Source organism: Aspergillus pseudonomiae (assembly GCF_009193645.1).
Source record: "Aspergillus pseudonomiae strain CBS 119388 unplaced genomic scaffold BDV37scaffold_94, whole genome shotgun sequence".
Taxonomy (NCBI): Eukaryota; Fungi; Ascomycota; class Eurotiomycetes; order Eurotiales; family Aspergillaceae; genus Aspergillus; species Aspergillus pseudonomiae.
In genome coordinates this window covers 39,206-58,018 of record NW_022476086.1, presented here as the reverse complement: position 1 = coordinate 58,018, position 18,813 = coordinate 39,206, and the positions used below count along the sequence as shown (strand labels likewise).

At 49.7% G+C, this 18,813-nt stretch overlaps 8 protein-coding genes across 8 annotated transcripts; 3 read left to right on the top strand and 5 right to left on the bottom strand.

The window, feature by feature from the left end:
- The first annotated feature begins 573 nt into the window (after positions 1-573).
- Positions 574-2,913, top strand: BDV37DRAFT_260078 (MFS transporter). Its single transcript, XM_032083215.1, has 3 exons — positions 574-1,008; positions 1,083-1,358; positions 1,423-2,913. The coding sequence occupies exons 1-3, from the start codon at positions 852-854 to the stop codon at positions 2,808-2,810; spliced, it is 1,821 nt and encodes a 606-aa protein (XP_031936871.1). The 5' UTR covers positions 574-851; the 3' UTR covers positions 2,811-2,913.
- A 199-nt stretch (positions 2,914-3,112) lies between these two features.
- Positions 3,113-5,209, bottom strand: BDV37DRAFT_297667 (major facilitator superfamily domain-containing protein; the record flags this gene model as incomplete). The annotated part of the gene is made up of 5 exons (XM_032090376.1): positions 4,947-5,209; positions 4,770-4,883; positions 4,663-4,716; positions 4,131-4,592; positions 3,113-4,073 (listed from the first exon to the last, which is right to left on the bottom strand). Exons 1-5 carry the CDS (start codon positions 5,030-5,032, stop codon positions 3,113-3,115), a joined length of 1,677 nt encoding a protein of 558 aa, XP_031936870.1. The 5' UTR covers positions 5,033-5,209.
- A 311-nt stretch (positions 5,210-5,520) lies between these two features.
- On the top strand, positions 5,521-6,504 carry BDV37DRAFT_260075 (SDR family oxidoreductase). The gene has a single exon (XM_032083214.1). It carries the CDS (start codon positions 5,598-5,600, stop codon positions 6,396-6,398), a length of 801 nt encoding a protein of 266 aa, XP_031936869.1. The 5' UTR covers positions 5,521-5,597; the 3' UTR covers positions 6,399-6,504.
- Positions 6,505-6,575: 71 nt separating this feature from the next.
- Positions 6,576-7,510, bottom strand: BDV37DRAFT_275179 (glycoside hydrolase family 131 protein; the record flags this gene model as incomplete). Its single annotated transcript, XM_032085351.1, has 4 exons — positions 6,576-6,926; positions 6,998-7,162; positions 7,222-7,358; positions 7,411-7,510. 4 exons carry the CDS (start codon positions 7,508-7,510, stop codon positions 6,576-6,578), a joined length of 753 nt encoding a protein of 250 aa, XP_031936868.1.
- Positions 7,511-7,687: 177 nt separating this feature from the next.
- BDV37DRAFT_228504 (putative MFS sugar transporter) lies at positions 7,688-9,596 on the bottom strand. Its single transcript, XM_032080309.1, has 2 exons — positions 9,228-9,596; positions 7,688-9,167 (listed from the first exon to the last, which is right to left on the bottom strand). Exons 1-2 carry the CDS (start codon positions 9,430-9,432, stop codon positions 7,825-7,827), a joined length of 1,548 nt encoding a protein of 515 aa, XP_031936867.1. The 5' UTR covers positions 9,433-9,596; the 3' UTR covers positions 7,688-7,824.
- A 547-nt stretch (positions 9,597-10,143) lies between these two features.
- BDV37DRAFT_228493 (uncharacterized protein) lies at positions 10,144-10,703 on the top strand. The gene is made up of 2 exons (XM_032080308.1): positions 10,144-10,191; positions 10,291-10,703. The coding sequence occupies exon 2, from the start codon at positions 10,374-10,376 to the stop codon at positions 10,614-10,616; it is 243 nt and encodes an 80-aa protein (XP_031936866.1). The 5' UTR covers positions 10,144-10,191; positions 10,291-10,373; the 3' UTR covers positions 10,617-10,703.
- A 3,053-nt stretch (positions 10,704-13,756) lies between these two features.
- On the bottom strand, positions 13,757-15,618 carry BDV37DRAFT_287469 (putative neutral amino acid permease; the record flags this gene model as incomplete). The annotated part of the gene is made up of 10 exons (XM_032088111.1): positions 13,757-13,840; positions 13,904-14,019; positions 14,070-14,097; positions 14,156-14,353; positions 14,406-14,620; positions 14,672-14,815; positions 14,867-15,198; positions 15,286-15,358; positions 15,409-15,422; positions 15,473-15,618. The coding sequence occupies 10 exons, from the start codon at positions 15,616-15,618 to the stop codon at positions 13,757-13,759; spliced, it is 1,350 nt and encodes a 449-aa protein (XP_031936865.1).
- A 1,038-nt stretch (positions 15,619-16,656) lies between these two features.
- BDV37DRAFT_260068 (uncharacterized protein) lies at positions 16,657-18,711 on the bottom strand. The gene has a single exon (XM_032083213.1). It carries the CDS (start codon positions 18,139-18,141, stop codon positions 16,759-16,761), a length of 1,383 nt encoding a protein of 460 aa, XP_031936864.1. The 5' UTR covers positions 18,142-18,711; the 3' UTR covers positions 16,657-16,758.
- Positions 18,712-18,813: the final 102 nt, after the last annotated feature.

The window sequence follows — 18,813 nt, the reverse complement described above, 5'->3', positions numbered from 1 at the left end:
TACCGTAAACTGTATTCATATTGGGTTTCAATAATAGACTTATCTATGCCTAATTCATTGTCTTTTGTCCGTTGTCCACCGTGCTCTTTATTTCAGATTATATTCATATATTTATTATCTTGCTCCCCACAGGGGCCTTCCCCGGCTTGTGTCTCTTGAGTATGAATAGAACAAATAATCAGTTGAGAGTTTGTCCCGGTACCAACACAGGACGGAGGCGCGGTAGTTCCATCAAGTTTCTGACCTGGGTATTGCTTCTTGTACCCTTTTGGTGACTAAACAGATACTTGACAATCAGAGGCTCAGCAAGCTCAGCAAAAGAGATTAGTTTACCTTACAGTCAATTGCCAAGATCTCACTAGTATCTGGATCCGTGCCTGTCAAATGACGTCAGTGGCGCTTTGACCTTGATGCTCGTGGATAGTGGAGTGAAACTGACCCAGTCGCACTCTGAAGTATACGGATCACTCGGAGAGCACTGGTGAGACATGGTATCGGTCTTTATGGGTTTTCAACACTATGACTACGACTACGGTTTGACGGAGTAAGGTACCTACTACTGCGTACCACCTAGGTAGTACTCTCAGTAGAATGCAACCACGAGAACAGGGGTATGTGATTGTCTGATTGGTCGACAGCTGTAAATCTGCGGGTGGGCCAATCAGGGAACGAGGCAATTCCGAGAGTTCCGCGTTCGGATGAATAATCGCTTACAACAAAGCCAGCAGTTCCATTCGGACGCCATTTGGAGCTTCATGTCTTTCTCGCCTTGCTGTCGGTCGGTTCCTGCAATGGTGTAACCGGGTAGACTCATTCTATTCCCCAGTCACTCTCCACTCTCCCATATCCTTATGACCGTCGCCCCTCCATTGCCGGACTCCCCCGCGGAGCTCCAACAACGTCCTCCACGGTACTCCGGCGAGGATACAACCCCGACTAGCAAGCGCGAGATCTGGGGATGGTACGCGTATGGAATTGCAGCGGAGGTATTCGCTGTCTGTGGCGTAGGTAAGGCAAACTACTCCAGAGTATTTGTTCTTATCATTCTAGTCCGAGTGGTGCTAATCAGATCGGCGCAATAGGTTCTTTCCTGCCTCTCACATTGGAACAATTGGCACGCGAACGAGGAACCTTTAAATCTAGCCATCTACCCTGTGTCGGTCCCGATTCACCGTCTACATCTGCGAATGGCACGGCCCCTGCTATGCTCCGTCGCGATGGAGCCGAAAACGATCAATGTGTCGTAGGACTATTGGGGTTGAACATCAACACCGCCAGTTTCGCTATGTACACCTTCTCGTTGGCAGTGCTCGTCCAGGCATTGACCTTGATATCCTTCAGCGCCTTAGCAGATTATGGTACGGCTTATCCCTGTGTTGACAATTATCGAGCCAAACTGCTGACAACATCGCTACTCTTCAGAGAATAACCGTAAAACACTCCTTCTGGCATTCGGTTTCATTGGGTCCGCCACGAGTATGCTGTTCGTCTTTATTGCGCCGCCGGTATTCGTCCTTGGGGCCCTCTTGGTTGTCATCGGAGTTACCTGTTTAGGTTCATCTTTTGTGGTGCTCAACTCTTTCTTACCTGTCCTGGTTGCAAACGATTCGTCCATTGAAAAGACTCCCAAGGCCGCTGAGGAGTTGCATCCCATGAGTCCCGATGGAGAATACATCCACCCCAGAGACTCCTTCTCGGCAAGCGATGCAGAGTCGGGGCCTCATCCAGCAGCAGAAGCGGGCTCTGGGGCATCATCAGGCCCCACTTCGCCGGAGCTACAGCTGTCCACACGCATTTCATCCAAAGGCGTCGGGCTTGGGTACTGTGCTGCCGTTCTCGTGCAAATATTGAGTATTTCTCTCCTCTTTGCGCTTTCCAAGACGTCGATTTCGAAGGTTTCCGGGACGCTTCCGCTGCGGTTCGTACTGCTGTTGGTCGGCATCTGGTGGTTCTCCTTTACGATGGTCACCCGAAAGTGGCTGCGCGCTCGACCAGGACCCCCGCTAAATACCTTGAATACCGGTGGGCAGGTGAAACGGTGGCGTGTGTGGTTGCGACTCGTTGGATTTGCCTGGAAATCTTTGTGGAAGACGGTTAAGATTGCGGTGCAGCTGCGAGAGGTCTTGGTGTTCCTAGCCGCGTGGTTTCTCCTATCCGACGCTATGGCCACGGTATCCGGAACGGCGATCCTGTTCGCCCGCACGGAGCTCAAGATGAGCACTACACTCGTCGGCTTGTTGTCCATCACCGCAACCCTGTCCGGCATGGCTGGTGCCTTTTTCTGGCCTGTGGTCTCGCGACGGTTCGGGCTGAAGTCGAACCATACAATTATGCTATGCATTGCTCTATTTGAACTTATTCCTTTGTACGGCATGCTGGCATATATTCCTCTCTTCAAGAAGTGGGGCGTGATCGGTCTGCAGCAGCCGTGGGAGATCTTCCCGCTCGCCGTTGTCCACGGGGTGGTATCAGGTGGCCTGGCTTCCTACTGCAGGTCCTTCTTCGGATTGCTCATTCCTCCTGGCAGTGAAGCCGCGTTCTACGCGCTGTACGCTGCAACGGACAAGGGCAGTTCGGTCATTGGGCCGGCTATCGTAGGAATGCTCATCGATGCGACCGGACAGGTACGGTCGGGATTCTTCTTCATTGCGCCCTTGATCTTGATGCCAATCCCGCTCGTCTGGATGGTCAATGCCGAAAAGGGCCGAAGAGAGGGAGTGGCCATGGCGCAGCGTCTGGAGAAGGGCCACGAGACGGAGATGAGCGAGCAAACCGAGGAAGCCGAAGGACTCCTGGCACGAGGTATATAAATCACGATTGGGTTATATAATGGGTGCATGCGTACATGATAATGGATATTTAGATCATGAATACATTCTAGAGATGGAATACATTTAACGTCCTCGACCTATCCATACAAATCGTCACTATGTATCGTACAAACAAATATTATAATCTACCTTTTTGCACCCCACGTCAATGGTATTCACCGTGTATCAGATACCATATCCACCTTGAACAAAAGAGAAGAAAAAAGACCAACACCAACGCCGAACCTCGACCAACTCCATCCCAACAGACTCCAACAGACACAATCCAAATCTACCTCTAATTATCTACCAGTATTGCGAACATCAACCGGCCCATCCACAAACCTCCCCCCAGAACTCTCACTCTTCTCCAAATCCGGCTTCGCCTCGGCCCCAGCAAAAGTTGACTCCCTCATAAACGGACTCCGCCTCCTAATCTCAGGCCCCTTCAGCACCAAAACCACGGGAACAACACTCAACGCCACGCCAATAAACCCCAATAAGCTCCCAGCCCACCCATACCCCAAATTCTCGAAAAGCTGATAACTCGCCAGCGGCAAAAACGCCCCGAACGAGTTCCTCCCCAGACTGGCCGCGCTCAACGCCGAAGCAGCATACTTCTCGTACGCATCCGTCAGATAATTGACAACAGCCATGTAGATGGAATAAATGCCCAGTCCTGTCGCCGCAACGCCGCACGTCGGGACGATCCAATGCACGTGCGGGAAACTGCTCCACCCATACCAGAATAATCCCCCGGCGAATAGCAGACTCCCCGGGATGGAGGTGTAGAGCCTGGCTTCGGGGATGGGGACGCCGGGGTTCTCTTTGTTGCGGGATGCAGAGCGCAAGTAGATCATGTCCTGGAGGGGGTTGACGAGGGTGCCGATTAGGGCGCCGACAGAGATGGCCAGTTGGATGAGGCCCGTTTGGAGGGTGTTCATGCCGTAGTTTGTGGAGAAAGTCTGCACGACGCTGCTGAAGAAGAGGAAGAGGATGCCCCAGGCAAAGCTGATCCAGAGGGTGAAGAAGGCGACTACCGGTTCGGTGAGCAGCATGCGGGTCGGCCGTTCGAACGATACTTGGAGGAGTTTCCAGATGCTTGTGTGGTCGAGTTCCGCTTCGGCGTAGATGGGACGTCCTGTTTCGCGGCGGAGTTTCTTTGCGCGCCGGGCGAGGATCACGTCTGCTCGTGTTTCGTACAAGAGGAACCAGAATACGGGGATTAGGCCTGCGTTGTAGATTATTTGGATGTAGAAGATCCTGGTTTGGTGGTTAGCTTTGGGTGGTGGTTGGTATCCTCTGTGGATGGGTGCTCACCATCGCCATGGGTCATTTTTATGGATCGCTTGGATTGCGGACCCCACGAATGGCCCCAGTGCGATTCCAATGACGCTCGTCAGTCCGAATAGGGACATGGGCACGCTTCGGGCTTTGTCGCCGTACCAGACGTCGCTGATGCTCCCACCTACGATGTTGATGGCTACGGACGAGGCGCCTCCGCCGAAGAAGCGGGTCACGACTAGGGTCGCGAAGTTCTGAGCGAATGCGGATGGAAATAGCGAGATGACGAGGATGGTGTATGCTACGAAGTACCCTGGCATGCGGCCGGACGATTCCGTTAAGGGGACGAAGATCAGCGGCCAGAAGGCGGCGCCCATGTTCCATGAGGTTGTAGCCCAGGCGAGGTTCGGAAATGGCTCATTCTGCACATGGAAGCGCTCGGCCATGTAGTCGTTGCCTGCGCCATAGGATCCAGCGGGAATACCCGTGAGGATTGATCTGTGTATTTTACATTAGCATATGCAGGACTTTGTATAGGGTTGGAGTGTTTCAGTAGTGCCCAACATACATTATGCAGACTGTGATGGTCAACGTCCATTTGTAGGATGTGCTCCAATTGAACCTAGATCATTTTCTCAGCGAGGTTCTAGAGTTTCCCGACTAGACTAGACATACGGGTTATCTGGATCATCTTTCCCATTCCACGTGTGAAGCTCAATCTCTTGGTCGCGGATATCATTATGGCTTACGACGCCGACATGGCGATCTCGATTGAAGAACGACCGCACCCTATTATGTCACGAATCAATAAACCAAGTCAAGTCAACTAGCGTATAGTTCGTTTCAACCAACCGTCCCAGAAACGAATCGTCAAAATTATTATCATGCGATGTACTCGCCCTCCGCAATGAGGGGGCTTCAACGGGATCGGACGACATTAGCGCGAGAATTGGGTCTCAAGGTCCCCCAATTGATCAACAAAGATGGTGATGAATATAGAACTAGTGTCGCTACGTCCCTGCTATCTGGGTCTAGGACGACATGCCTTGCTAGCAAGTGGAACCTTAAGTGCCCACCTCGTGTCGTCATTGTAGCAACACTATCCGGTTGGTTCTGAGATTCCGTGTAGGGTTTCATTCCCGTCACACGCCCGCTCTCATAATGTTCTACTAATGCTATCCTAATCTCCGCGCATATACCCTTGCTACGAAAAACATGCTCGCATAACTTTCTTGTAATGCTATTCTAATACGCCACAAAACACAATTAAACCCCGCGATATTGCATTGCCCAATAATAGTTCGTAGACCGATCGGAAGGGGCAGGAGAAGTCGTGATATCATCAATCTAGAACAACTCCCTATGACATCACTGCCAGCCCACATAAGCTACTTATAGCCCTCATTCTACCTCAGCATTCGATGTTCAATTAATCCAATCCTCCGTACCTCAATTGTCTCTTGAAAATAAAAGTCAAACAGTCCGCTGTACATACAGTTCACCATGCCTATCCCCGTTCCCTCCGCCAACTCCCTGACTGACCTCCTCAGCCTGAAGGGCAAGGTCGTAGTCGTAACGGGCGCCTCCGGCCCCCGCGGCATGGGCATCGAAGCCGCCCGTGGCTGTGCGGAAATGGGCGCCAACATCGCCCTCACCTACGCCTCCCGTCCCCAAGGCGGCGAAAAGAACGCAGAGGAACTCAGGAAAACCTACGGTGTAGAAGTCAAGGCCTACAAATGCGACATTGGCAACTTCGACAGCGTCCAGAAGCTCGTTGACGACGTGATCAAGGACTTTGGACAGATTGACGCCTTCATCGCCAACGCCGGTCGGACCGCCGACGGTGGCGTCTTGGAGTCCACCGTCGAGGCCTGGATGGAGGTTGTGCAGACGGATTTGAACGGAACGTACCACTGCGCTAAGGCCGTGGGGCCGCACTTTAAGAAGCGGGGCAAGGGCAGCCTGGTCATCACGGCCAGTATGTCGGGTCACATTGCCAACTTCCCACAGGAGCAGACCTCGTACAATGTTGCTAAGGCTGGGTGTATCCACATGGCGCGTTCGCTGGCGAATGAATGGAGAGACTTTGCCCGTGTGAACAGTATCTCGCCTGGTTATATCGATACGGGATTGTCGGATTTCGTGGACCAGAAGATCCAGGATCTCTGGTTGAGTATGATTCCCATGGGCCGGAATGGAGATGCGAAGGAGTTGAAGGGTGCTTATGTGTACCTATGCAGTGATGCCAGTTCGTACATGACTGGTAGTGATCTCCGCATTGATGGTGGTTACTGCGTGCGGTAAATGACCTGGTGGGGGTTATCCACGGCTGGAGTCCGATTCATGAGATGATTAATGCAAAACCTTTTTATGTGATGAGATAATACAATATGGATTATTTTGCATGCTATGACCTTCGATCAACAGAATATCTAATACCCTTAACACCCTGTAGAACAAAGAACTAGAATATGAAGTGCTTTAAGCAGCGGGGCCAGCAATGGCCGTGGTGATCTCGCCCTTCTCGATGTAGACACCGGACCAGAACCAATCCTCCTTGCCTCCCTTCTGTCCGTTATCCAGACGCAGCTCACCAACGTGCCAATCCTTCGAATCGGTCTGCGTGGCCGCACTGACAGGCTCCACAACCTTCGCCAAGGCCTCCGCTCCGGTCGAGGTCCAAAGACCAACTGTCTTCGCCGAGAAGTCAATCTCGTAGGCGAAGTTGTACCATGTGCCAGCCACGAGATCAGTGGACCACTGCGACTTGCCGTCAGTCAGCCAGCGGAGAGTCTTCTCGTCACCGCCGTACTTGAGCTCAGTGAAGTGGCTCTGGACCCGTCGTTAGCGTATGCAATCCATGGAGAAGACTAGACTAGAAGGGAAGTAGAAAGATTAAGTACCTCGAAGAAAGCAATTTGATGCTCAAGAGCCACATTGGGGGCATTTTCCTCCTTGGTTTGCAGGGAGAAATGGTAGAACAGGGTTCCAGAGCCCAGATCGGCGTCGGTCTGAGGGATGAGCTCAGAGCGCATCATGGTTTGGCCATTCCAGGACGAGGTATCGTCCTTTAGAACTATACGTTAGTGACTCTTCCTCAGCGAAGTGTTTATGAGGGGCGTTGTACAATGCTGATGCGGATGCCCTTCTCATCGCTCTTGTCGGCCGGGTTCTTGAAGTCGGCGCTGACTTCAAGGTAGTTCGTGGTAGCCTCCGAACCGTGGATATACCATTGGTAAGGGCCGACTTGGTTAGACCAAGACCCTAATACATATCAGTGTTACTGTGGAGATGGAACGTGATATATCAGTCTTACATTGGTCGAGCTGATCGACAGTGAAGGAGGAGTTGAAGAAGCCGTCCCAGACGACTTCCCCAGCGTGGACAAGGGGAATTAGGAACAAGAATGACTTCATGGTGTACAGTGTGAACGAAGTATCCTGGTACTGTGGTATGCAAATCATTGGGCGCCTACTGAGGAATTTATAACGTTGAGCTGATCCTTCCTTATGGAGTGTCTCAGGATGCGTTTCAGATTGATTCAGACTCGCGCCGCGAAAGCGACACGGAGCACCACGGATAAAACCATTAAGAATATCTTCAATTTAACCCTAACGGCCCGAGGAGCCGATCATCCGTATTGGAACTAGCAAGTATCATGTTGATCATACACTATCCGTCAATAGTAATTTCATTTCTCCACCACTTGCGAAGAATCGATTGCCTTCATTTACATCTTGTCCTTCACAACGCTATCCCCTGATTCATTCCCTGCCTCGGGTTCGACATCTTGGGCGAGATGCATTTTGGGCAGCGTCCGCGCCAGACGAGGCGGGTCGAAAACAGTCTTCGACTGCAGGAATATCTCGTCGATCTCTTCCAGGGTCCGTCCGTTGGTCTCTGGGAAGAAAAAGTATACCACCGGTACAATGGCCGCGTTCAACACGGCGAAGATGATATAGTACTTGTAGGAGATGGTATTGAAGCCGACTGGTGTTACTTCCGCCAGAAGGAAGTTGAAAGTCCAGACAGCGGCAGTGGAGACCGCGCTGATGGCGGCCCGCAGCTGCAGCGGAGCCACCTCTGTGGCATACAGGAAGGTCAATCCGGAGTAACCCACGGTGAAGATGAACTCGAAGACGAACAGGAACACCACAGCCGTCACCAGGGTGCCTGTGTTGTCGGTCACCGATGTGGTGCCGCCCAATATCGCCATACTTATCGACATGCCCGCCGCACTCCACAGCATCAGCGGTCGTCGGCCCAACCGGTCGATGGTGAAGAAAGCCAAGAATCCGCCGAGAGGCTGGGTGAGAGTCATGGATGCCGCAAGGATCCGAGACTGTAACGGGTTGAGACCGAGATACTGTTCGAAGATGGTGGTGGCGTAGAAGGTGATCAGATTGATTCCGCACATCTGCTGGAACATTTGTCCGGTGGCGGCAAGAATCGTCCGATGGAACAACCGTTGCTCGCCCATTGTCAACATGTCCTTCCAAGACCCGGAGCCAGAGATGGCCAGGGATCGCTCAATGTCGGCGAGAGCTGTGTTGATACTCTCCGAATGGGGGTCCTGGTCGGCTAACGCAGCCAAAATCTCGCGTGCTTCCTCCTTTCGCCCCTTCTTGACAAGCCATCGGGGGGACTCGGGGAAGATTGTGATGAATATCATGACTGCTATCGATAGAACAACCTGGAAAGCTAGTGGGAATCGCCATGAGACCGAGTTGCCATCCACGAAGTAGAAGCCGAAGTCTATCCACAAGGATATCGCGATGCCTGCACCGATGAAAATGCCGTCCGTTGCGACGTGGGCGCCACGCTTCTTAGCCTGGGAAATCTCGGCCTGCCACACAGGTACAGTTGCAACATAGCCGCCGGTACCCACACCCAGCACCAGACGGGCGACAATGAATTGAGCCATTTGGAACGAGCTCGCCATGAGAACGGCTCCGACAAGGGAGATGAACGAGGTAATGAAAATGACGCGCCGGCGCCCAAGCAGGTCACCCAGGTAAATGCATGACAGGGATCCGAAAATACCTCCCACGGTATACAATGCGACCACCGTTCCTATACGCGACGAGAGTCAGGGGTGTGACAATTGTGACAAGGGTGACACAGGAAATCTACCTTGAATAGTGGAGTTATAATGCTGCTCGGCACCCTCAGTGGTCAGGGTGTTCATCTGGGGAAACTGTCTGGCGAACGATGCCAGGGTCAACAGCCCACCGGTGACACCCTGGTTGTAGCCATAACAGACGAATGCTGGGCAAACGACGAGCCAGATGATGGCCCGATTTAGAAGCGCACCGCGCAAACCAAAGTAAGGCTGCATGGCCAAGACCTGCAACACGCACCGTGATATCGTAAAAGTGGTCTGATTATGAGACAATGGTATGGAAAAGTCATGCAATTAATCCGGGGAAATACTGCATATAGAAATGGCTCAGCCAATTCAGCCCCGCTGCGATCGTTAGGTCCATTTGAACCCACTGCAACCTGGATGCATCTTATAAAAAGGTATAACCCTTTCGCTAATTTCCCGGTCATCGGCGGTACCCGTGGTACCAAGACGTGGGCCCTTTCCCCAGACTTCGCTTTGCTTGAGGAACGCCACTAGGCGAGAGTCCAAGATGCTTGGCCGATGATCGGAATGGGTGATCATGGCTGCCATCGAGGGTGTTCTCCATGGCGATTCGTGCCATGTGGCTTTCGTCCAAGTCAAACTTTCACGAGGATTCGTATACATGCTGCTAAACGAAGCTTCCCAGAGGCATGGTAGCACCCTCCCATATGCTGTGGCTTGCAGCAACGGCATTGGTATTCTTTCCCCGCTTACCCTAAGTCGGTCAGTCTCCACCGATCCCGGCTTTTGCCTCCCATCGGACCCGGCCGACGGCAGTTCAACCTCGGGCCAGATATCATTGTATTGAGTAATGAAAAGGGTCAATTGCTCATAGATCGACGTTTAATACACAGATGTCCAGGGTCCAATTTGGATGCATATGCATTACCCCAGAAATCCAAGAAATCCAAGAAATCTCGCTTTGTTCTATAGCTCCTTGGCTCGCCAAAAGTGTCCCTTGTCATAACGGTAATATCCGAGTCGTGTGACCCAATAAAAATGGTCGCAGTCAATCCTTACCGAAGAAATGCAGTTAACACATGAAGGCATCATCCGAAGGATAGCTAGGCCACGGCAACCTCGTGTATAGGAGTTCTCCTGAGCAGAACTCATACTTCATCTGCATGCACGAATGAATCCGGAGGCCGCCGATGCAACATCATCTCTACTGCATTCACTTGTGGGTGTGGAAAATCAAAATATCGATGTCTGACATGGTGACTATATCCTGGTACTTCATCCCTGTTAAAAAAAAGCAACGAGGCATTTCCATGCATCAAGGAGACGAGTCAATGCTCGTGGAGAAGGCGGATGTGGCGGAACTGGGGAAAGTGGATCGCTTATATACAGCTGCGCGGTCAAATACGCAATCCTTTTCCTATCTTTGGCAATAAGGTAGTGTTATCAGAATCCCATCGGCAATTGATAAGTCTACTACGGTCATGGTTGGACATGTTAGACGCTGTCAGACGCTGTTGGACGTTGATTAATGGCCACACTGGGGCCAAGATCGTCAAGCTTTTGCTCCACTGGGGGTTCTGGACAGACCATTAGTTGACTCCATTACATGATCACGTTTCCTCGCATGTGTTATCGCACTGATACATCGGTATTGGTCATTCCCGCGCTTATCGTTATCGTTTGCCGAGGCTGCTTGTGTCATTCTATGAGCATATATCTATTCCACCCTTTGGGCCTTCCCCCCCCCCTTCTTACGGGATGAAACGGAGATAGCATTTATCTACGTCGATAACTGGCCATGACGAAGTTTAAATTGTCATTTTATTCCTTTATTACTCTGAGCTGCTCTCCATCATGGGTAAGAAATAACCCGAACAGGGCTTTGTCGGACTCCTCGCTGTTCACGGTCGATCGGAATGTCGCATTGTGTTTAACATTCCTCTAAGCCCATCCAATGGTAGTTGTAGAAAGATCCGAGTCATTTCAGGGGAGAGCCGCGCTAGGTTGGTAGCTTGAATTACCTCTTCCGAGTCCCGAAACCTTCGTATATTGGTCCTTAAACGCTATCGATCGGCATTGTTGATCTTCTCTTTAGTAGAGATGACGTGTATAATCTCGTTTCAGCTTTTACACCATGGTCATCAGTAGTATAGTACAAACATAAGGAAATCATTATAGCAGGCACATTCACGGCGATAACTGTATTGGAAAGAAACAGCTTTGCTTGACTCTAATCATTACACGGTCACGAGAGTCATAGCACACGACATAAGAACAGGGAAAGAATTACATTGCAAACATGCAAGTAATAGACTAGTTTATGAAGAAGTAGTATTGTCATCAAACAGAAGCATGGTGTCCGTAACACACTATAGTCTTCTGACAGCCCTAGGGTCTATGTCTCAAACCTGAGTCCAACAAAAAGCTCCTCTAGCAAAAAAGATAATTATCGTTCACGGTGATACTACAGTTCCTTTATTATCTCTAAGCAGGGCCACTGCCGGTTGATAAACTACATATATATATTTTCTTGCTGCAACTTAATAGTAACTCAATGTGTTTGAGAGACTGTTAATGTATTAGGTGTACAATTCAATTCAATCGAAAGAGATTGATCTTAGGTGTTATAAGCCACTCTCCATGTCTCTCCCTTTGCCTTCTTTTTGCATCTCCAATCAATCTAAAGGGATCTCAACCTATTCATCCCAATCATGTATCCTTTTTGTGTTATCAAAATTCGAAAGTTGGATGAAGTTAGTCAGCTCGGCATTCAACGCTCTTTCCAACAGCCGACCCTCAGCCGAAACTATAAATTATTAAACCTGGATGTAAAATCCTTCGGGATTCTAGTCTTGAATGTCTTCAAGAATTGTGCCTGATGGAGGCTGGTTGTCTAGATTTATGACGAGTAGAACATGTTGGGACTTTCGCCATCCATAGGGTAGATAGTCACACAGGCGCTCAACTTCTCGCTAGGCCGAGAGGTCGGGCTCGTCTGTCAAGGGTGGTTCTTAAGATCTAAATTCGTGGTTTCGGCTTCGGGATATAGATATTTACTAACTCATTGAAGCAGTAATGCTGAAGAGTCCATCTGCCTTTCGATGAACAAGCCATTGTTAATATTCCAGATCTAAAATCATCGTCGGATAGGTTCATTGCTGTCCCAGACACGGCTAGCTAGAATAATAGTCCATTGGTCGATCATACATAACCAGCAGTCTTGAGGTACGGAGCGAAAGCAAAAGACAAGAACACAAATTCCCCTCTTCACAATGTATGACAAACCATCATATCCGACCATTAAATTCCATTAAAGGTATTCATTCCCCCATTCCACTCAGCATAGCAATACTATTGCACTCGGCACATTCCCTTTCCCTTCACGCTGAATCCCAAACTTCATCCCCACGTAAGCAGACGCATTACTCACGACAAGGACGCAACCAGATATCCACCCAAGAAATCTTCCGACAAAAGAAAGAGAATTACTCAGAAACAGACCTCCTAACAGGCCCCGGCGCAGCAATCTCACTCAAGCACTCAATAGTCCCACTAACCCGATCTTCGGAAAGCATCCGCTCCAGGCCCAGGTACTCACTCGCCGCTTCCGTTTCAGTTTGCTGATGTCGCGGAACAGGTTCGGGAACGGAGACTTCGCTGAGAGCCGTGAAGAAGTCGTCCACTGCTGGAGAGAATTGCGGAAGCGGTTGCTTGCTTGTAGATCTGCTGGGTAGGTGGAAATAAATGGCCAGGGAATGTCGCAGGTGGAAACTTGGAAGGTTACACATTTGTTTTAATTTTGGTCATTTTGTCATTGTTTCTGTTCTTTGAGAAAGAGAAGCGTATTCGGGGGATGAAGTTGGCTCCTTCCTAAGGGTATAGATGTTCCATGGTGGGAGCTTTATGCTGAAGGTGGGATGAGGGGGGTGGGTAATGTCTGGGTCCGATGAAGTTAGATGGTAACCTGGCGTTAGGCTCTGGGGGAAAAGGCTGTGGCGTGTTGGTATATTGGTTATATCAACAAGCTTCATGCAAAATACGAAGTAGCAGTCATATGATATAATCATAGTGCTTACCTTACGCACTATCGTAGTTGTGTTGATCAGAAATCGAGCAGAATTAGTTCAGATCTGGCCCCTCTCGAGCCTTCCCAATACCTACAAGGTCGTGAGTTCCCCAGAGGCATTTGTCGCCTTCTTGCATCGTGACTTAGCGTGAGGCACTGAGGCTCGTGCCAGAGCCGCCGGAGTATAAACCCCCCCTCTCTCCTCTCCGCCACCCTCCTCCAACCCATCCTTTCAGTATCTTTGACATCACTGTCAGAAGTCAGTGCGTCGTGTATAGCTTTATGCACCTATTTTACTTGTCCTACACAGGGCTCCCTATCCCCATGATTCCGTCCAATCACCACGCAAGCCATGGCACTACTAGTAGCTTAAATCGAAAACTAAAGGACTAGGGGTCATTGATTGGAAGCTTCCGCGACGTATATGTCTATATGACAGTGTGTTGCCACAGCAAGTCGAGATATAAACCTCCAAGGATATGTTAAACCAAGTTATATCGCCATCAATCAGGCATTGTTGGCACATGAGAAACTAGCATTGCTTGGATCGTCGTGGATGGCTTTGCCTGATACGTACAATCCTAGTCCACACTGATGTTCGTGAGTTTATATTTTCCCAACAGAAGGAAGGAAACGGAGATTGAGAAAACTCACCAGACATCCACCAATGCCAACAATGATCAAATTGACTACGGTCAAGAATATCTTCCGGGGGGAAGATGTGTAACGGCCCCAGTTCATGAAAAGCCAGAAAATGCCGCTCATTCCGTCTATTTTGCATGCATTAGCTTGTTGTCCCCAAAAAGTCAGGATAACTTACACGTAAACCAGCTGGCGAACAATGCCGTCTACAGGATAGTCAGCATCATCGGATTTCATACAAGTAACATGGAATGCGAAGCTTACTATCAGACTCAGCAGGTTGTTGAACACTGGGATCGCCTCGGCAATAATCCATGCGAGCGTCCAGAGCACCAATCCGATCAGAATCCATGACCCTATTGACACCAGATTCCGCTTGTGCATGCGATCTGTGTTTCGGAAGAGACGAACATATATGTACTTGGCGGCCACATGCCCGTTGATCACGCCAGCAATTATGATCTAGTAGTCCATTATCAGCCGTTGCAGCATGCAATCATGGGGTGAGCTATACCGTCGGTATGGCGATTCCGTAGGCGATCTTCGAGACCAATGGACTCGTTGATCCCAATGCGGGGGATGACACGTCTTTGCCACCATATCGGTATATGACTAAAGCAGTGACGGTATACATGGTTGTATCAGTTGCCTGAAGCAGATACAGGGTTTTGGGATAATCTGTTGGTGTTTCCATCTCGGAGATAAAGCCAAAGAAAGCGACGTGGCCAGCTATGTCGTTGTTAGTGTATGCTTTGTCTGAGTCGACCCTACTCAGCGTACCATAAGCAAAGACGATGTTTGTCACAGCTAAGAAGCCCTTGTATAAACTGGTATCGACGGTGACATCGATATGTCCGTCACCAGGTCGCTGGATTCCAATAGCGATCATGGTGATCAGAACGGCCGCGATAATACTGATGAATGCTGTGATCGTCAGCTCAATCACCCTTCCTCCGAGCGGCAACCCCAACTTACAGGAAATTGACAGCCAGGACACTTTCTTCAAGGTACGAGGCAAAGTGCAAACGAAAGACAGGATTAAGCCGACTATCCCAAACACAATGGAGCAGGTGCCATGATTGGTTACAGTATTCATCATGACGGTAAAAGTCAGGATATGACTACCCATGATAAAGATCAAGAAGACCAATTGGGCAGTTCCCAGGAATTCGCGACCAAATCGGCCCAGCAATATTTCACCAGCATCTGCCATACTATGCACGTGGGGATATCGCAGCTTGAACTGGCCGAGAACGTACCCTGTGTACGTAGCTACCAAGCCGAGGCCTATGATGAGGATCACAGCCCTATCCAGTATAGCCAAGCAAAATGCTTAGGATCAGCCACCAAGCCACCAAAGTCTCGACAAGAGGACGTTGCCAATGAACACTCACGGAACAAGGCCGAGCGCCGCCATGGCCGAAGGGAGCGATAGAATGCCCAGCGAAATAGTCTCGGCGACCATGACTGTCAAGTCAGCAAATAATACGTGTTACCATGATGTGGTTGGAATGTACTCATTCCACATTGCCTAGCAGATTCAGCAAGGTATAATTGGATTTGCATTATAGGAGTGCTTACCACCAGCGCAAGGTGCGATACTTGACCTCTGCGAACTCTTCATCCCCAAACGGATCGTCATATATTGGCGGCGTTTCGACATTTTCATCCTTCTTCTCGCGACTATAAGTGGGATCCTCCACTTGATCGATCGAGCTATGTGCCATGGTGTATAGTGTATGTCTATCGTCTAGACTGATCGATGAGAATAATGAAGACTCTCTAGGGCGCTCAAACCAATGTGATGAAAAATTGAGGAAAACCAGTCACTAAAATGCCATCAATGAATTACGACAAGAGTAAAAGGATCACGACGAGAGACAAAATGGAAATGCGCGAGGCTTCCAGGTGAGGAAGACGGAATGGCTTGAGCGACCGGAGCGCCTTGTAAGACGACCTCATATGCATAGGAACATTTGGTCCGATGATGACTGGGACTGTGGTTGTAAGGCTCCTATTGGGTTGACCGTTATTGGACCCCAGACAGCTCATTGGAGTTGTGGAGAACCCCAATGTGACGTGAATGCGGAGAAAGCTGTTCAGGGTTGCGACAGTCATGGCTGGATTCTGGTCTTGATTGGAAAAGGATTCATTCCTTTCGGTTGATGCCGCACGATATTTCCTCTCCGAGGAATCCATCATATAAAGCCCGACGCTTTGGCTAGGCAGATACAACTTTTACTCCCTTACTACGCCGCTACGAGTCCTCTAAATTATCGCATTTTGATCACGGGGTTTAATGGAGGGTTCTGTCGATGTTACATTGGGGATTTATAGGCATCCTTGGTCTATGTCTATTAAAGCAAATTACTATTATTCTTACGCCCAGCATCATGACAATCACATGTTCGACAAGGGAGATGATGAACTTGGAGTCCTACCAATAGCATCAAATGAGGATGCATTGTTGTCCATGCAATACTACTGTATCTCCCTTAGGCTGGTGAGCTATTATCGGTGACTATTCGAGCCAAGTCATCTTCATTAAACCCAGCCTGGACTCTGCAAATCATACTCCAATAAGTCACTAATGGACTTCATCGGCAGTGCATGGGGATATGATTGTTACCCCGTAAGCTGGCAGTGATATTACGGTGTAGGAATTCTCAAAGGACCATCAGACGTATAGATTCTTTTTATTCTAGGGAAATAAGATATAGCAGCAACAAAAAAGAAAACGAGGAAAGGCTCAAAGACCAAGGTAAAGCATGTCTATCATATCTATCGGGTATTACGCAAACAAACAAACAAACAAAAGAAAAACACGATCTATCGTCTATAAATAAGATGCAAATGCGTCGAGGCCATTATGAAATCACACGGTCGCGGAGGAACAATTCAATCCCAGCCTCAGCGCAGGCCGCCTGGAGTGGCTCAGCCATCTCGTATACTCGTGGCTTGATGGTCTTCTGGCCCCCGGTAGTAGCCGCGCTCTCCTGGTATCCCGAGGCGTCTTCATCTTCCTCGTCATGGAAGAAACCTTCAATATCTAAGCGTCGCAATCCAGAGAAGCGGGTCTGTCGCTTGTTGAGCACCATTTTCAGCTGCCCAATCAACATTCCCAGGGTGTTCTCTTTACAACCTTCAACGTAAAGAGACTTTACCGACGGCGGCAAAATATCGGTAAGTACAGTGGAGGGCTCAGGTTGGTATCGGATATCGAGCAGATTGGGTAGGCGAATTCGGATGTCTTCCAACGCGATAAAATCTGCCAAGCTGCCGAACCATTCATCGTGGGTTTCATTGACTCCGGCAATAGTAAATGGTAGATGGTTCCCGTAATTATCGAGCCAAAGAGTATGTAGGCTGTTCTTACTGCCTGCCAGCGACCGGTAAAACGCGGATGGTTGGAAGCCCTCTGCAAGCAAGTGTGAATCAGAGTGCTGATACTTGAAAGACTTAAGTGAGGAGCATGAAGCAATTAAGTTCTCCATTCCTTGAGAACCATTGCTGGAATTGAGAGTAATCTCCGAGATCAGAGAGGACCTGGCCACCGGGGCCTTAGGTGTTGATATGTGCTCATCGTCTTGCGGGGGGCTAGACTCAATCACCGAATCCGCTGAAAACGTCCGCATTGATGGCAATTGGAAAAATGGCAAGACCTGCGATGGCATATAGCTGCCTTTGGTATCCTCCTCGGAATCTTGATGGCTGAGAGATACCTCTTGCAACATGCTGAATGCGGGCTGCGCATCAAAGGGTTTCTCGCCCTTCGTGACCCTCTGCAGCATTCGATCGAGGTATACGTTTTTCTTCGGATACACCAATCGAAGCTGTCTAAGATTGTTCACCAAGGGTAAAAGGAGTGCTATCCAGGCCTCCTCGACGCCTTGGCGAAGATCCTGCTCCCATTTGACATATTCCTCATGAGAATGGCTAATAGTCTCAGCCCAATTATTCAATGATGTCATATCCTGCTCGGACGAGGAGGTAGAAGAGAAGGAATGATGTTGTTGCCAATCATCAAAGTGCACACTCTGCACTGACCGAGCCAGCTCGGGCTTACGGAGAATGGCATGTAAAAAAGATCGGGTTTGCGCACAACTCTTGAGCGTCGCAGATCTATAGACTAGACGCAGGAAGAGATCATGGAAGCGTCGACATACAAAGACAAGATTATATCGGTCTTGGTGGTCTTCCAGGTACTCCCCAACCAGGAGGAGGACATCATTGGACAGCGGCAAAGACATGATCAAGAAACCGACAGCCGCTACGGTCTGAAAAACAATGCAACGCAATCTGGCGGAGAACAATAACCGTGGGCCAGGGGGTTTAAGAACCGACCGCAAGCACTGGCATGCCAAGATTCGAGGGAACTGATTTTTTGCCTCATATTCCCTTTTTCGATTTTTTCGCCAACAGCCCTACTAAGCCTCTCAAGCATCAGCGAGCAAAATTCCGAAGCAGATCATTGGGAAGGGCGGGCCAATGGGGCCGAAAGAGCCACCACAGTGGGCGGAACTGGCGGAAGCCTTCAAAATCTTAATCGGAGATCGGTTGACTTGCTTCAATCCATGGTATCGCCGAAAGTGAACCAGAGATAGCCTGCAATTAACCACACCGTCCGTTCAAATCGGATGGTGATTCGCTTTAGGTTGCTCAGTGAGCCAATATGATCCACTCGGATACATGGATACTGATAGTGACGAAGGATTCCCGCATACAGTAGTTGATGGGGAATCTTGTCCTGCAAAGAAGGTCAAGAAAGGCAGATGGACCAATCCTTTGTAATACATGCAGCGGTGATGGTGGTGATCTGCCGTGGCAGTCTTGGAAACTCCAATCTCCCCGAGCCATCGCCACAGGAGAGCCCGGATGAGTTTCACGGTGGGGCCTTCCCTCCACCAAATGGCTCCATATTG

Coding starts and splice junctions, on each gene's coding strand:
- BDV37DRAFT_260078 (XM_032083215.1), top strand. CDS start 852: ATGACCGTCGCCCCTCCATTGCCGGACTCCCCCGCGGAGCTCCAACAA. Junction 1,009..1,082: donor ATTCGCTGTCTGTGGCGTAG/GTAAGGCAAACT, acceptor TCGGCGCAATAG/GTTCTTTCCTGCCTCTCACA. Junction 1,359..1,422: donor CAGCGCCTTAGCAGATTATG/GTACGGCTTATC, acceptor GCTACTCTTCAG/AGAATAACCGTAAAACACTC.
- BDV37DRAFT_260075 (XM_032083214.1), top strand. CDS start 5,598: ATGCCTATCCCCGTTCCCTCCGCCAACTCCCTGACTGACCTCCTCAGC.
- BDV37DRAFT_228504 (XM_032080309.1), bottom strand. CDS start 9,432: ATGCAGCCTTACTTTGGTTTGCGCGGTGCGCTTCTAAATCGGGCCATC. Junction 9,168..9,227: donor TTATAACTCCACTATTCAAG/GTAGATTTCCTG, acceptor CGTCGCGTATAG/GAACGGTGGTCGCATTGTAT.
- BDV37DRAFT_228493 (XM_032080308.1), top strand. CDS start 10,374: ATGCAACATCATCTCTACTGCATTCACTTGTGGGTGTGGAAAATCAAA.
- BDV37DRAFT_260068 (XM_032083213.1), bottom strand. CDS start 18,141: ATGTCTTTGCCGCTGTCCAATGATGTCCTCCTCCTGGTTGGGGAGTAC.